Source organism: Giraffa tippelskirchi, chromosome 8 (assembly GCF_054371585.1).
Source record: "Giraffa tippelskirchi isolate mGirTip1 chromosome 8, T2T-mGirTip1v1.2.pri, whole genome shotgun sequence".
NCBI lineage: Eukaryota > Metazoa > Chordata > Mammalia > Artiodactyla > Giraffidae > Giraffa > Giraffa tippelskirchi.
This window is the reverse complement of record NC_137282.1, coordinates 94,999,351-95,016,499: the sequence shown is the minus strand read 5'-3', so window position 1 is coordinate 95,016,499 and position 17,149 is coordinate 94,999,351. Positions and strand designations below refer to the sequence as shown.

At 35.9% G+C, this 17,149-nt stretch overlaps 1 protein-coding gene across 3 annotated transcripts in view; it reads right to left on the bottom strand.

The window, feature by feature from the left end:
* MTREX (Mtr4 exosome RNA helicase) overlaps positions 1–17,149 on the bottom strand; it is a 95,590-nt gene that overhangs the window by 63,171 nt on the left and 15,270 nt on the right. For all 3 annotated transcript variants that reach the window (XM_081517786.1, XM_081517787.1, XM_081517788.1), the window contains exon 6: positions 1,593–1,767. In XM_081517786.1, coding sequence (XP_081373912.1) covers positions 1,593–1,767 — 175 coding nt within the window. The remainder of the gene's footprint in view (positions 1–1,592; positions 1,768–17,149) is intronic.

Genomic DNA, 17,149 nt, shown 5'->3' with positions numbered 1-17,149 from the left:
TAATCCATGGAGAGAATTATTATCAACTCCATATCTATATACCTTGAATATGAAGCTACTTCCTTATATGTAAAGCACTTCACTCAAGACCTACACTTGCTAGGAAATGAAAGTAACTTAAAAATCATCTTCTATCTAACACAACGAATCTCTTACTGCAACCGATTTTTTCTACCTCATCTTAACAACATGAATACTTCCTAGCAACTGTTCTTCATATTTCTGAGTTGAAGAAATTTTTCTATGGATGGAAGAGTTTTGAGAAGGAAAATAAACTTACTTTGGGGATCAAGATGAAACATGAGCAATGCTTTCAGCTGACTCTAAAAACCAGAAGCTAATGGCTCCTTTGTTGGCTTCTGGAGTCTTTCACAGGCTTGGTGGTTTTACCCTCAGTCTGGAGAGACTCCCCAGAACCTGTCTCAAAGCACTCCACCTGTCTCAGAGGATACCCAATCCCCCAGGCCCGTTGCACAGTGAGGTGGGCAAACCTCCAGGGATGGAAAGCAGATCCAGAGGAGGAGGGGTAGAGGCAACTGAGGGGTCGCCACAGCATCATGACAGTCACCCACTCCACAGCACCCTACCTCACACCTGCCACCCGTTGTCAGAGAAGGGAGTCCTGCCATGGCCAGCATGTCACCAGGTCCTCAAAGCCCTGGGCTTTCTGAGCTAGCTGTCTTGCTCTGCTCCCCATTTCCTACCTTAGTTTGTTTGTTCTTCTGTTTACTGGGGAATGGGACAGATGGAGACAGACAAACCCAGTACTGGCAACATCTGGCACCCCACTCCAGTACTTTTGCCTGGAGAATCCCATGGACGGAGGAGCCTGGTGGGCTGCAGTCCATGGGGTCACAAAGAGTCGGACACGACTGAGCGACTTCACTTTCACTTTTCACTTTCATGCATTGGAGAAGGAAATGGCAACCCATTCCAGTGTTCTTGCCTGGAGAATCCCAGGGACGGCGGAGCCTGGTAGGCTGCTGTCTATGGGGTCGCACAGAGTCGGACACGACTGACGCGACATAGCAGCAGCAGCAGCAGCAGCAGTATAATATGTCTTTGTAGAATGCAAGGATATAATTCAAGCATGTAGAAAAGTACTTAGTAAAGACAGCCAAGTGTCCAAAATGTAAGATGCTATAAGTGTATGCAAAACTTAACTGTGATTATGGGAGGAAGCTAAACATAACTGGGCATTTTTTAAAAAGTTATTTATCCATTTGTTATCAACACTCAGATGCAAAAGAAAAAAAATCATAAAGAATGTGTCACAACTTATTCAAAGGTATATACTCCAATCATTGAGACTTATATAAACCCGTCAAACTATTATCATGTCACTGACAATATCCTTTAAAAATACTTTATGCAACTTTATTATATGATGACAAGAAATAATGGAAATTTACAACTATATTGAAACAACTTGTTTTAAGATACTCTACTACCCCCTTTCAAGTAAATCTATTCAAGAAAGTATTATCCTTTTATCTGTATAGAGCAAGTAATAAAACATTAGCTGTTTTAACTGATGAATCACATTAATTACATTAAAAAGGAAAAATTAGATGAGACATCATATAAATTACCTCTGTGGTCATAACAAGACAGGATGCTGTAGGATTAATAGTAACATCTCCAGTCATCAGACCAACATCTTGAAATTCTTCATACATTTCACGGTATTTCTGGTTACTCAGGGCCTTAATTGGGCTAGTAAATATTACACGTTGTTTTTCCCTTAGCGCCAATGCAATGGCATATCTAAAAATGTGAAAATAAGAATAAACTGTTTACAAAAAACTCTTCAGTAGTATGTGATTTTAAAAATTATATTAATATATAAATTGTGCCCAAATTTTTCCTAATTATCTAAAGACTTTGTAAAATATTAATGTCTTATTCTATTCACTTTCAACAAACTATAATAATAATTATGATACATCTGAAGAACAGTGGTCTAGATGAACAAAAATATTTTAAACTCTGGTGTCTTGGAGTTAATGTAACTTAATTACTAATATCAATGAATTACTAATAGCTATCCTATTTCTTGGAAGCAAAATATCTTTGGCTCTGTAGATGGACCTCTAAAAGTTTACAGAGCCTCTGCCTGTCAGTTTTTACATAAAGACTATAAATATTTAATAAACAGTGGAAAATGAGTTGTTTTTTGAGTTTCACAAAAAGTTAATCATATATATCCACTTTGCACTTGTATTAGTTATCAACTCTGTCCTTGACTAGAAATTATAGCAAGTTCCAATAGTTCTTTCATAAAGATTAATGGAATACAAGATAGTTTTTCTTTTTCAAAGAAAATTCAATTGAGTTAAATATTTATATACACACCACGAAATCAGGACTAAACTTAGCACTGTGGTAGATCTTCTTTATTTAAGATACAGTTCCTACCAACAATAGGCTTATGACCTACTTTGGAAAATAAAAACAATGTTCATCCCAACCATGCTCCCAAAGAGTGAAATAATTAAAAATCAAAAGTTGTCCAAACATGGTAAAATATGAATAGTAGGAGATATACATCAAAGAGAAAAGAATATACAGATGCTATAAAAAATGAGAAGATATAAAAAGAAACAGGAAAGTGTGATCAACACTTAAGAAAAAGAAGCAGTCATGAGAAACTGAGTGGGCCCAGATGTTGGACTTAGCAAACAAAAACTTCAAAGAAGCTGTAACAGACATGTCCAAAAAACGTAAGGAAACCATGTTCTAAGAATTAAAGGACATAGAACAGTGATTCAAAGGGGCAATCTCAATAGAGAACTGAAACTGTAACAACAAAACCAAATGAAAACTTTATAGATGAAAAGTACAATAATGTACAATATAATGAAAAATCCACTCACTAGATGGCTCAAGAACAGATATGAGAAGGCAGAAGAAAGTATTTGTAAATATGAAGATAAATCAATAGAAATTATAAAGTCGAAAGAAAGAAAGAGAAGAAAAATAAACAGACATTCAAAGATTAGTGGGACAACCTCAAGTCTTCCAATGTATGTGTGTGTGTGCACTCAGTCAAGTCCAACTCTTTATGGCCCCATGGACTATAGCCTGCCAGGATCCTCTGCCCATGGAATTTTCCAGGCAAAAATACTTGAGTGGGCTGTCATTTCCTACTCCAGGGGATCGTCCCAACCCAGGGGTCGAACCCACGTCTCTGTGTCTCCTGCACTGTCAGGCAGATTGTTTAGCACTAGTGCCACCTGGGAAGCCCCATGTGTTTCGACAGAAGTACCAAACTGAGAAAGAGACAAGACAAACATTTTTTAAAAAAATAACAGTAGAAAAACTTCCTAAACTTGTTTTTTAAAAAATATTAATCTATAGGTCTAACGAACACAATGAACCCAAGCAGGAAAAACTTTGGAATCACACCTAGAAACAAAATGCTGACTAACAGAGACAAAAAGAAAGTCTTCAAAGCAGCAAAAGAAAAACAACTCAAAACATACAAGAGACCACCACCCTAATTAAGGCTTACTTCTGATGGGAAAAAATGGAATAGAATGAAACAATGTCAGTAGAATGACTATCCAATATTCAAAAGAAAAAAACTGTCAATCAAGAACTATATATTCAGTGGCATTATCCTTTCAAAAATAAAAGCAAAACAGACATTTTCAAATAAAAATTGAAGGAATTCACTGCTAAAACATCAACTATACAAGAAATATTCTTAAAAAATTCTTTAACCAGAATCCAGAGAAAAGAATAGAGCTTAAAATAATAAATATGTGGGCAAACATAAGACTATATATATTTCTCTTTTATTCAATTAGTATTTTTAAAAACATAAAAGCTATTTAAAGCAAAAACATTATTTTAACATTGTATTAATACTGTATTTATAGCAGGTAGCACAGTGGCAAAGAATCCACCTGCAATACAGGAGACACAAGTTTGATCCCGAGGTTGAAAAGATCCCTGGGCAGGAAATGGGTAACCTGCTCCAGTACTCTTGACTGGAAAAATTCCATGGACAGAGGAGCCTAGTGGGCTACAGTCCATGGGGTTGTGAAGAGTTGGATATGACTGAGTGACTGAGCACATATGCGCACATAGCATATATAGCTGAAATGTACAGGTAGCAAAAATAGCACAGAAAAGAAGAAACAAGAGTATCAACATTTTACAGAGATTGTGGCTGTGAGAGTAATCATTAAACTTGTAATTCAAAGGTTAAAAAAAATTAACAAAGGAATTAAAATGATATACTAAAAAATATTTGTAAAATATAATAGAAGGCTATAAAAACATGAGACATTACTAAAAAACAAAAGGCAAATATAAATACAACCACATCAATCATTAAATCAAATTATTAAAATTATAAAGTACCTTTTTCAACCACAAAGAAATTGAATTATAAACCCCAAAATAGAAAGATATATGGAAAACCAATAAATACTTGAAAGGTAAAGAGGAAATAAAGAGAAAAAAACTAAAGAATGAATTAAATTGAAAATAAAACTCAAAATTTATGGGATGCATATAAAGCAGTACTAAGAGGGAAAATTAAAGTTTTAAACACTAATGTTAGACAGGAAGAATAATCTAAAATCAATCTAATTCCACCTCAAGAAATTCCTTGAAAGACAAAGATTACCAAAACTGACTCAAGAAGAAAGGAAACTGAGCTTGCAATTTAAAAATGTTCCCATAAAGAAGGGCTTCCCTGGTAGCTCAGCTAGTAAAGAATCCACCTGCAATGCAGGAAACCCTGGTTTGAGTTGCGGGTCAGGAAGCTATGCTGGAGAAGGGATAGGCTACCTACTCCAGTATTCTTGGGCTTCCCTAGTGACTCAGAGAGTAAAGAATCCGCCTGCAATGTGGGAGACCTGGGTTCTATCCCTGAGTCAGGAAGATCCCCTGGAGAAGGGAATGGCTACTCACTCCAGTATACTGGCCTGGAGAATTCTATGGACAGAGGAGCCTGGCAGGCTACAGTCCAGAGATTGCAAAGAGTCAGACATGATTAAGCGACTTTCACTTTTACTGTCCCATAAAGAAAAGCCTAGGTAGTTCAAATGGCTTCATTAACAAGTTCTGTCAAACATTTAGAGAGAAAATACACAAACTCAGAGAAAACAGACCAGGAGGGTCACTTTTCAACTTATATTATGAGGTCAGTATTAACATGATATCAAAACTAGACTCAGCTATTAAAAAGAATGCACTTGAATCAGTTCTAATGAGGTGGATGAAACTGGAGCCTATTATACAGAGTGAAGTAAGTCAGAAAGAAAAACACCAATACAGTATATTAACACATATATATGGAATTCAGAAAGATGGTAACGATGACCCTATATGCGAGACAGCAAAAGAGACACAGATGTAAAGAACAGACTTTTGAACTCTGTGGGAGAAGGTAAGGGTGGGATGTGATTGAGAGAATAGCTTTGAAATATGTATATTACCATATGTGAAATAGATCACCAGTACAGGTTCGATGTATGAGACAGGGTGCTCAGGGCTGGGATGCACTGGGATGACCCAGAAGGATGGGATGGGGAGGGAGGTGGGAGGGAGGTTCAGGATGGGGAACACATGTACACCCATGGCTGATTCATGTGAATGTATGGCAAAACCCACTACAATATTGTAAAGTAATTAGCCTCCAATTAAAATAATTAAAAAAAAATACAAGATGCCCCAATAAATATGAATTTCAGATGGGGAAAAAAAAAAACTAGACAAAGATCTTGTTAAAAAAAAAACAAAAACTACATATCCAAATCTCTCATGAAGATTCAAAGAAATTCCAGAACAAAATATGAGTAAACTGAAACTAGCAACATTATATAAAATGATCAACTGCCATAAACAACTAGGTTTATTCCAGGAATACAAGGATGGTTTAACAATAGAAAATTTGTAATATACCACTTTCAAAGAATAAAAAGCAAACACCATATCCTTGCCTCTACAGATGGAAAAAGGATTTAATAAAATACAATGCTTCTTTTTAATCCTCAATACACTTATTTTACCCAGTTTTATTAAGATTTAATGATATATAACATTATGTAAGTTTAAACTATATATTATAAAATTTGATACACATATATATTGTGAAATAATTACCACAATAAGCTTAATTTACATCCTTATCACCTCACTAATTATCTTTTTTTTTTTTTTTTTCTGGTGAGAGCATTTAAGAACTACCCTCTTAGGAACTTTCAAGTATATAATACAGTATTGTTAACTGTAATCACCATGCTCTATGTTAGATACCCAGAACTACTCATGTTATACCTAGAAGTTTGTTTTGTTTCACCACTAGCTTCCTACTTCCCTCACCCTGCCCATCTCAGTCCCTGGAAACTACCATTCAACTCAACTTTTTTAGATTTTTTAGATCTCACATCTGAGATCACAGTGTTTGTCTTTCTCTGGCTTATCTGACTTAACATAATGCTCTCAAGGTCCATTTATGCTGTCACAAACAGCAGGATTTCCTTCTTTGATGGCTAAATAATATTCCATTGTGATTTGACTATGTGTGTGTGTGTATGTGGATATAGACAGACAGATACCACATTTTCTTTATCCACCCATCTGTTGATAGACAAAGGTTTCCTTGTCTTGGGTATTGTGAATAATGGGAATGCAGACATCTCTTCAAGATACTGACTTCATTTCCTTTAGATACATACCCAGAAATGGGACTGCTGAATTATATTCTATTTTTAATTTTTTGAGAAATTGCCACACTGTTTTCCACAGTAACTGTACCAATTTATATTACCACAAAACTGCACAAGGGTTCCCTGTTCTTCACATACTTGCTAACACTCGTCATCTCTTGTCTTTTTGATAACAGCCATTCAAATGAGTGTTTTTTAAATTCTTCCATTTGTTCCCAATTAAGAATAGAAAGGAACTTACTCAATCTGATAAAAGGAACCTAGGAAAAAGCTAGTTAAATTATATTTCATGGTGAAACACTGAATATTATTCATTTAAGATCAGGAACATCCAAGAATATCCACTGTCACTACTACTATTCAACATTGTACTGGATTTTGCCAATGCAGTAAGAAAATGAAACAGATGGGATAAAACATGAGCAAGAAGCAGTAAACCTGTCTTTATTCACAGACAATGTGACCAACTATGTAGAAAATCTTATGGAATATGCAAAGTTACTATAACTTGTTAGTAACCCAGTTTATTAACAAAGTGACAAGATAAAATATTAACATATAAAAATAAACTGTACTTCACAAGCCATTAGGAACCCAACTATGAACTTGAGGAAGAATGTCATTTGCAACAGCACAAAGCAATAAAATACTTAAGAGATTTAAGAAAAAAATGTGTTAAAAAAGAGGAAGATGTGTAAAATCTGTACACAAACTACAAAATATTGCTGAGAGAAATTAAAGATGTGAATAATAAATAACACCATGGTCATGGACTGAAGAGTCTATAATAATGTTAAAATGAAAATTCTCCCCAAATTAATCTATACAACCCAATCCACATAAAAATGCAAGTAGTCTTTTTGGGTAGAAATTAACACACTAATCTTAAATTTTTATTGAGGAACACAAAGGACCTAGAAGAGCCCAAACAATTTTAAGAAAGAATAAAGTTAGAAGACTCTAATTACCTAAATTTTATACATACTTTAAAGCTATGGTAATCAAGATAGTGTAGACTGGTATAAGGATAGACACAGAGATAAACAGAACTGAAATCCAAAGCCAAACCTATACATTTATGGTCAGTTCACTAGTAATTCAACAGTCAATTCAATTCAAAGACAATTCAGTGGGGAAATCATCATTTTTTCAACTGGAAAAATTATCCACATACAAAAAAGGTTCATTTAAACCCCACCTTTACCTTACATCACACATAAAAATTAATTCAAAGGAAATCATAGCTCTAAGTGGAATGGCTAATACTATAAACTTCAAAAAGAAAATAAAAGGGAAAATATGTGTGATATTGGGATAGGCATAAATGTCTTAATTATTGATATCAAAAGCATGATCAATCCATAAAAGAAAATATATGAGAAGCTGAACGTCAAATTTAAGATCTTTTGTGCTACAAATAATACCATTAAGATAATTAAAGAATTACTTATGATGCAATAAGACCAACAATTCAATTTTAAAAATCAGCAAAGACTGAAATAGATATTTAAGATATACAAATGGGTGATAAGCAAATGAAATGATACTTAACATTTTAATAGTCATCAAAGAAATTCAAAACCACTATGCAACATCATTAGATACCCACACTAAAATAGGTATAATCAAAACAGATTATGCCAAGAGGTGGTTAGGACATAAGAAAAACAGGACATAAGAGAAACATAAGATTCCTTATCCATTACTGGTAGGAATACAAAATGGTACAGCCACTTTGGAAAACAGTCTGGTTGTTTACCAAATCATTAAATATATATTTGCCATAAAATCCAACAATTACATTACTGAGTATCTATCTACCCAAGAGAAATAAAAACGCGTCTACATAAAGACCTGTGTATGAATGTTCATATCAGAATTACTCAGAATGGTCAAAAATGCAAAATAATTCAAATTTCTATCAACTGAATAAACAAAATGTCATGTATCCATAAAATGTAATATGACTTATCAATAAAAAGAAATGAACTAATGATATATGCAATATGAATGAACCTCTAAGTGTTATTTTAAACAGAAAAAGACACAAAAGACTCCATATTACATGATTTCATTTATATGAAACTTCTAGAGAAGGTAAAACTATTTAGACAAAGCTGATCACTGCCAGCGTTGGAGGTGGAGGCAGGATGAAAGCACACACACATAAGAAAATTATGGACTGCAGCCTAAAACTGATGAGGGTTGCACAACTGTACAAAGTTATTAAAACTCAGTGAATATATACTTTAAATGGTTGGATTTCATAATATTTAAATTATATAATAATAAAGCTAACGCTTTTTTAAAAAGCTGTACATAGAATAAAAAAATAAACAGGGTCAGGAAAACTACTCAATTACATAGGGTAAACAACCTGGTACCAATATATTAATCTAGCACCATATTTATAAATAAAATGTTATACTTGTTATAGTTATCAACTAACATTGGCGTATACCTTAAGTTCTTTAATTCCTAGGGGAAATTTTTATCTGAGATCCATGAACCACTGCCTGAAATCATAAAATCTGGTACGTACATACAAATATACACTTCATTGGAGATTTTTATTGAGGTAAAATTTATAAAACATAAAACTGTTTTAAAGTGCACAATTCAGTGGATTTTAGCACATTCACTATACTGTGCAACTACCAGCTCTATCTGATTCTTAAACATAATTCTCATCCCTCCAAAAACCCCATATCCATTAAGCAGCTACTTTCTGCTCCCCTCCTCTTAATATTCCTTGGCCTCCACCAATCTGCTCTCTAAGAATTTACCTAAGATATTCCACACAAACAGAATCAAATAATATGTGACCTATTGAGTCAGGCTTCTTTTACTCAGCATAATGTTTCTGAGGTTCATCCACACTGTAGCATGTATCAGTATTTCACTGCTGCTAAGGCTGAGTAGCATTTTTCATTGTACAGATACACCAGATTTATTTATCTATTCATCCACTGATGGACTTTTGGTTTGTTTCTACCTTTCACTATTGTGAACAGTACTGCTATGAACATTCATGTATAAGTATCTGTGTATTTGTTTTCAATTCTTTGGCATAATACATCTAGGAGTGGAATTGCTGAGTTGTACAGTAATTCTACAAGTATCTTTTTGAACAACTACCAGACTGTTTTCCACAGCAGCACTCAAGAGCTTTCAAAAGTGTCTATAACCCTGGTGCATTTCTTAAAATCTCTTTACGGTCTCCTAACCCAAAGTAAGCCTCCGACTGTGGATCACAGCAAACTGTGGAAAATTCTTAAAAAGATGGGAATACCAGACTACCTTACCTGCCTCCTGAGAAATCTGTATGCAGGTCAAGAAGCAACAGTTAGAATTGCACATGGAACAGACTGGTTCCAAATTGAGAAAGGAGTACATCAAGGCTGTATATTGTCCTATTTAACTTATATGCAGAATACATCATGTGAAATGCAAGGCTGGATGAAGCACAACCTGGAATCAAGACTGCCGGGAGAAATACCAATAACCTCAGATACACAGATGACACCACCTTTATGGCAGAAAGCAAAGAGAAACTAAGAGCCTCTTGATGAAAGTGAAAGAGGAGAGTGAAAAAGTTGGCTTAAAGCTCAACATTCAGAAAACTAAGATCATGGCACCTGGTCCCATCACTTCATGGCCGATAGATGGGGAAACAGTGGAAACAGTAGCTGACTTTACTTTCTTGGGCTCCAAAATCACTGCAGATGGTGACTGCAGCCATGAAATTAAAAGACGCTTGCTCCTTGAAAGAAAAACTATGACCAACCTAGATAGCATATTAAAAAGCAGAGACATTACTTTGCCAACAAAGTTCCGTCTAGTCAGAGCTATGGTTTTTCCAGTAATCATGTATGGATGTGAGAGTTGGGACTATAAAGAAAGCTGAATTGATGCTTTTGAACTGTGGTGTTGGAGAAGACTCTTGAGAGTCCCTTGGACTGCAAAGAGATCCAGCCAGTCCATTCTAAAGGAAATCAGTCCTGAATATTCACTGGAAGGACTGACACTGAAGCTGAAACTCCCAATACTTTGGCCACCTGATGGGAAGAACTGATTCACTGGAAAAGACCCTGATGCTGGGAAAGACTGAAGGTGGGCAGAGAAGGGGACGACGGAAGATGAGATGGTAGGATGGCATCACCAACTCAATGGACGTGAGTTGGAGCATCCTTCAGAAGCTGGTGATAGACAGGGAAGCCTGGCATTCTGCAGTCCGTGGGGTCGCAGAGAGTCAGACACAACTGAACGACTGAACTGAACTGAACCCAAGAGTACAAAAGCAGGTTTTAACATACACTGGAAAATTTCCTATACTGAAAATCTCTCTGCTTTAGTAGCAAAATCGAAAGCAAAGTTACACTAACGCCCAGAATTCTAATATCTACATATGTTGGCTTCAAATGGGTGATGCACCAACTACTGTACACCTGTACACTTCTCAAAGTGAGATAAAATAAGTGAACTAAAAATAGTCAAACCTATAATTTGTGCCTTAGGAGGAAACAAGCTTCTGACTTCAGTACCTTCTAAAAAGGAGCGGACAATAAAAAAAGTTAGTCCTATTCCACTGGATAGAACTAGGGTAATTAATATTGGACTATAATGTGCCTGAATCTAACAAACAGATTAAGACTATTCTGCAATTGGCTGATACCATTTCAAAGATAATCTAAGATCCAAAGCTTCACTCCTCTAACCCCCCTACAAAACGAAAACTTTTGAGTTATACCTCAGCTAAGGTCTGAAAAGACTAATAGTACTAGTCTGAGATTAGTACTCAGGCTCTGACTATCTGAAGGACAATACTCCAAAACTCATGAAAAATATCCACCACTATGTCAAGGTAAAGGCACTGTTGAACAGGGTGATTGGTGCAATTTTTATGTTTTTTTCCTTTATGATCTTCTTCACTCTTCATGCGATCACTATTAAGAACATCTAATTCAGCTGTTCAACAGGAAAGCTGTAATTTCTCCATAATAAATAAATAAAATATATTATAAATTATTAAGAGTTAACCTGTGACACAAACTGACTTCTGAAAAGGTGCCAAGATTGAGGGGAGAAAATAGTCTTTCAACAAATGATTCTGAGGCAACTGGATAGCCACATGCAAAAAAACGAAGTTGAACCTTTACCTTATAAATTATACAGAAAAGTAACACCTCAAAAAGGATCAAAGAACTAATAGCTAAAATTATAAAATTCTTAGAAGAAAATATAGGCATAAATCTTAGAAGAAAATATAGGCATAAATCTATGTGGCCTTGAGTTAGGCAATGCTTTCTTTAAAATAACATGAGCAACAAAAGAAAACAGACAAATTGCACTTGGTCAAATTAAAGACATTTGTCCCTCAAAGAATACACTTAAGAAACTAAAAGGATGACTTACAGAAAAAGAGAAAATGTTTGCAAATCATATATCTGACAAGGAACTAGTATCAGAATACAAAACAACTATCACAATTGAACAAGGCAAACCACCTAATAAACAAGTAAAAAAGGACTAAAGCAGATGTTCCTCCAAAGACATACAGAGGGCCAATAAGCATACTAAAAAATGCTCAGTATCATTTTAAGCATTAAGGAAATACCAATCAAAACCACGAGATATCACCTTCACAACTGACAGAATACTGCTACTGCTAAGTTGCTTCAGTCGTGTCCGACTCTGTGAGACCCCACAGACGGCAGCACACCAGGCTCCACCGTCCCTGGGATTCTCCAGGCAAGAATACTGGAGTGGGTTGCCATTTCCTTCTCCAGTACATGAAAGGGAAAAGTGAAAGTGAAGTCGCTCAGTAGTGTCCAACTCTTAGCGACCCCATGGACTGTAGCCTACTAGGCTCCTCCATCCATGGGATTTTCCAGGCAAGAGTACTGCAGTGGGGTGCCATTGCCTTCTCCGACTGACAGAATAACTATCATCAAAAAGGCAAGAAATAACAAGTGCTGGTAAGGATGTAGAGAAAAGGGAACCTTCGTGTACTGTTGGTAGGAATGTATACTGGTGCAGTCATCATGGAAAACAGTATGGAGATTCCTCAAAATATTAAAAATAAAACTATCATATGATCCAGCAATTCCACTCCTGGGTATTTATCCAAAGAAAACAAAAACACTGATTAGAAAAAATATGCATGCCCCTATGTTCAGTGCAGCATCATTTACAATTGTCAAAATACAAAAGTAACCCAAGTGCCATCAACAGATGAATGGATATGGTATATGGATATGGATGGAATATTATTAAGTCATAAAAAAGAATGAAATCTTGCCATTTGCAACAACACAGATGGCCTTAGAGAGCATTGTGCTAAGTGAAATAAGTCAGAGAAAGACAAATATTATATCGTTTTACTTATATGTGGAATATAAAAAACAAATGAACAAACATAACAAAACACAAATAGTTATAGATACAGAAAACCAACAGGTAATCACCAGAGGGGAGGGTAGTGAGGGGAGGAAAGAAATAGGTGAGGGACCTTAAGAGGTATAAACTTGCAGCTATAAAATAAATGAGTCATAGGTATGAAAGGTATAGTGTGGGAATCTAGTCTAATAACTATATAATATCTTTTTATGGTGACATAGCATAAACAGACTTACCATGGTGACCATTTTGAAATGTATAGGAATATCAAATCACCATGTTGTGTAGTAGGAAATAACACAGTGTTGCAAGTCAAATATACTTCAAAACAAATGAATTTACAGAAAAAGATCCATGGTTACCAGAAGTGGGGGCAGGAGGGAAATGGAATGAAAATGGTCAAAAGGTAGAAACTTCCATTTCTAAGTAGTAGAGATGTAAAGTGGAGAAAACCACTAGACCATTCAGGTATGACACAAATCAAATCCCTTATGACTATACAGAAGAAGTGAGAAATAGATTTAAAGGACTAGATCTGATAGAATACCTGATGAACTATGGATGGAGGTTCGTGACATTGTACAGGAGACAGGAATAAAGACCATCCCCAAGAAAAAGAAATGCAAAAAAGCAAAATGGCTGTCTAAGGAGGCCGTCCAAATAGCTCTGAAAAGACGGGAAGCGAAAAGCAAAGGAGAAAAGGAAAGATAGTCCCATCTGAATGCAGAGGTCCAAAGAATAGCAAGGAGACAAGGAGAGATAAGAAAGCATTCCTCAGCAATCAATGCAAAGAAAATTAGAGATACCAAGGGAACATTTCATGCAAAGATGGGCTCAATAAAGGACAGAAATGGTATGGACCTAACAGAAGCAGAAGATATTAAGAAGAGGTGGTAAAAATACACAGAAGAATTGTACAAAAAAGTTCTTCACGACCCAGATAATCACAATGGTGTGATCACTCACCTAGAGCCAGACATCCTGGAATGTGAAGTCAAGTGGGCCTTAGGAAGCATCACTATGAACAAAGCTAGTGGAGGTGATGGAGTTCCAGTTGAGCTACTTCAAATCTTAAAAGATGATGCTGTGAAAGTGCTGCACTCAATATGCCAGAAAATTTGGAAAACTCAGCAGTGGCCACAGGACTGGAAAAGGTCAGTTTTCATTCCAATCCCAAAGAAAGGCAATGCCAAAGAATGCTCAAACTACCGCACAATTGCACTCATCTCACACGCTAGTAACGTAATGCTTAAAATTCTCCAAGCCAGGCTTCAGCAATACGTGAACCGTGAACTTCCAGATGTTCAAGCTGGTTTTAGAAAAGGCAGAGGAACCAGAGATCAAATTGCCAACATCTGATGGATCATCGAAAAAGCAAGAGAGTACCAGAAAAACATCTATTTCTGCTTCATTGACTATGCCAAAGCCTTTGACTGTGTGGATCATAATAAACTGGAAAATTCTTCAAGAGATGGGAATACCAGACCACCTGACCTGCCTCTTGAGAAACCTATATGCAGGTCAGGAAGCAACAGTTAGAAGTGGACATGGAACAACAGACTGGTTCCAAATAGGAAAAGGAGTACGTCAAGGCTGTCTATTGTCACCCTGCTTATTTAACTTCTATGCAGAGTACATCATGAGAAATGCTGGGCTGGAGGAAGCACAAGCTGGAATCAAGATTGCTGGGAGAAATATCAATAACCTCAGATATGCAGATGACACCAACCTTATGGCAGAACTCAAAGAAGAACTAAAAAGCCTCTTGACGAAAGTGAAAGTGGAGAGTGAAAAAGTTGGCTTAAAGCTCAACATTCAGAAAACTAAGATCATGGCACCTGGTCCCATCACTTCATGGCAGATAGATGGGGAAACAGTGGAAACAGTGGCTGACTTTATTATTCTGGGCTCCAAAATCACTGCAGATGGTGACTGCAGCCATGAAATTAAAAGATGCTTACTCCTTGGACGGAAAGTTATGACCAACCTAGACAGCATATTAAAAAGCAGAGACATTACTTTGCCAACAAAGGTCCATCTAGTCAAGGCTATGGTTTTTCCAGTGGTCATGTATGGATGTGAGAGTTGGACTATAAAGAAAGCTGAGCACCGAAGAATTGATGCTTTTGAAATGTGGTGTTGGAGAAGACTCTTGAGAGTCCCTTGCACTGCAAGGAGATCCAACCAGTCCATCCTAAAGGAGATCAGTCCTGGGTGTTCATTGGAAGGACTGATGTTGAAGCTGAAACTCCAGTACTTTGGCCACCTGATGTGAAGAGCTGACTCACTTGAAAAGACCCTGACGCTGGGAAAAGATTGAGGGCAGGAGGAGAAGGGGATGACAGAGGATGAGATGGCTGGATGGCATCACCCACTCGATGGACATTGGTTTGGGTGGACTTAGGGAGTTAGTGATGGACAGGGAGGCCTGGCATGCTGCGGTTCATGGAATCACAAAGAGTTGGACAGGACTGAGCGACTGAACTGAACTGAGAGATGTAATGCACAATACGATAAACATAGTTAACACTGCTAAGAGTTATATAAAAAAGCTAAATGAGTTGTTTTCTCATTACAAGAAAAAATTTTTCTATTTAGTTCTGTATCTATACAAAATGATGGATGTTTACCAAGCCATCATTTGTTATAATCATTTTAGGATGCATGTAAGTCAGATCATCATGCTACAATCTTTGAACTTATACAGTGCTATGTGTCAATTTTATCTCAATAAAACTGAAAGAAAAATTATTTAAAAATAAACTTCACATACTGGAAATTAGAATAATGAACATTATATAGGATTATATCACTAATACCCACAGAACATTAATCTTGTCTAGAAATAAGTAACATTATTGTGCTTTTTTCTTTCTGGAATTCTTTTCAGAAACCTAACTAGCTCACCTTGCAGAATGTTTTGTATTATTCTGACTAACCTGTCTTATGCTGAAAACCCACAGTAAAAAAGTTTTTATTTAAAACAATCATAAAATAAGTTTACTACATAATCAATTTTTTAAAAACGGCAGTAACAAGTGTTGGCAAGGACACAGAGAAACTGAAACCCTCATATAACTACGTGAAAATAAAGCAATGCGGCTGGTATGGAAAACAGTTCGGTGGTCCCTAAAAAAGTTAAACACAGAATTAAACACAACCAAGTAATTCCATTCCTAAGTACATACTGAAGACAAGGTAAAACATGTGTTCAAACAAACACTTGTACATAAACATTTCCAAAAGCATCATTCATAATAGCCAAAAAATTAAAAACACTCATACATCTATCAACTGATGGATAAACAAAATGTGGTATATCATACTATATAATTAATCAGTCACAAAATATTAGCCATAAAAAGGAACTCAATTCTGATGTATACCACAACACAGATGAAATCTTAAAATCATCATCCTTAGTGAAATAAAACATAAACAAAAAGCCATGTATCATATGATTCTATTTAAATAAAATACCCAGAAAAGTTAAGTTCATACAAACAGAAAGCAGACTGGTGACTGAAAGAAACTGGAGTTAAGGGAATGGGGAATGACTGATTCATGGATACGTGGTTTCTTTCTGCCATGGTGAAGACATTCATGAACTAGATATTGGTGACAGTTGCACACATTAAGGAAAAACAAGTTAACCCACAAAAGTCTATCTGCAACAGACTGCAAAATCCCATCCACATTGAAGAGCAGAACCCACTTTCAGAATGGCCCAGTTCCTCTCAAATTTTAACAGATGTATGCATCACCTGATGATCTTGTTAACATGCAGATTATGATTCAGTAGTTCTAGGGTGGGGTGTGAGATTTTTGCCTAATTTAGCTAGTAGGTGATAAGCATGCATCTGGTCTAGGAACACTCTGAGTAGCAAAACTCTAAAACAATGATCTTTACATACATTTTAGAAGAAAATATAATACATATCAAAAAATTTAAAACACAGACAATATATGTGTATTTATTTTACATATTAGGTAAGGGAACTACTATAGTAATAGAGACCATGTATTAAAAATAATACAGAAAGTATCTACTTATTTTCAGCATA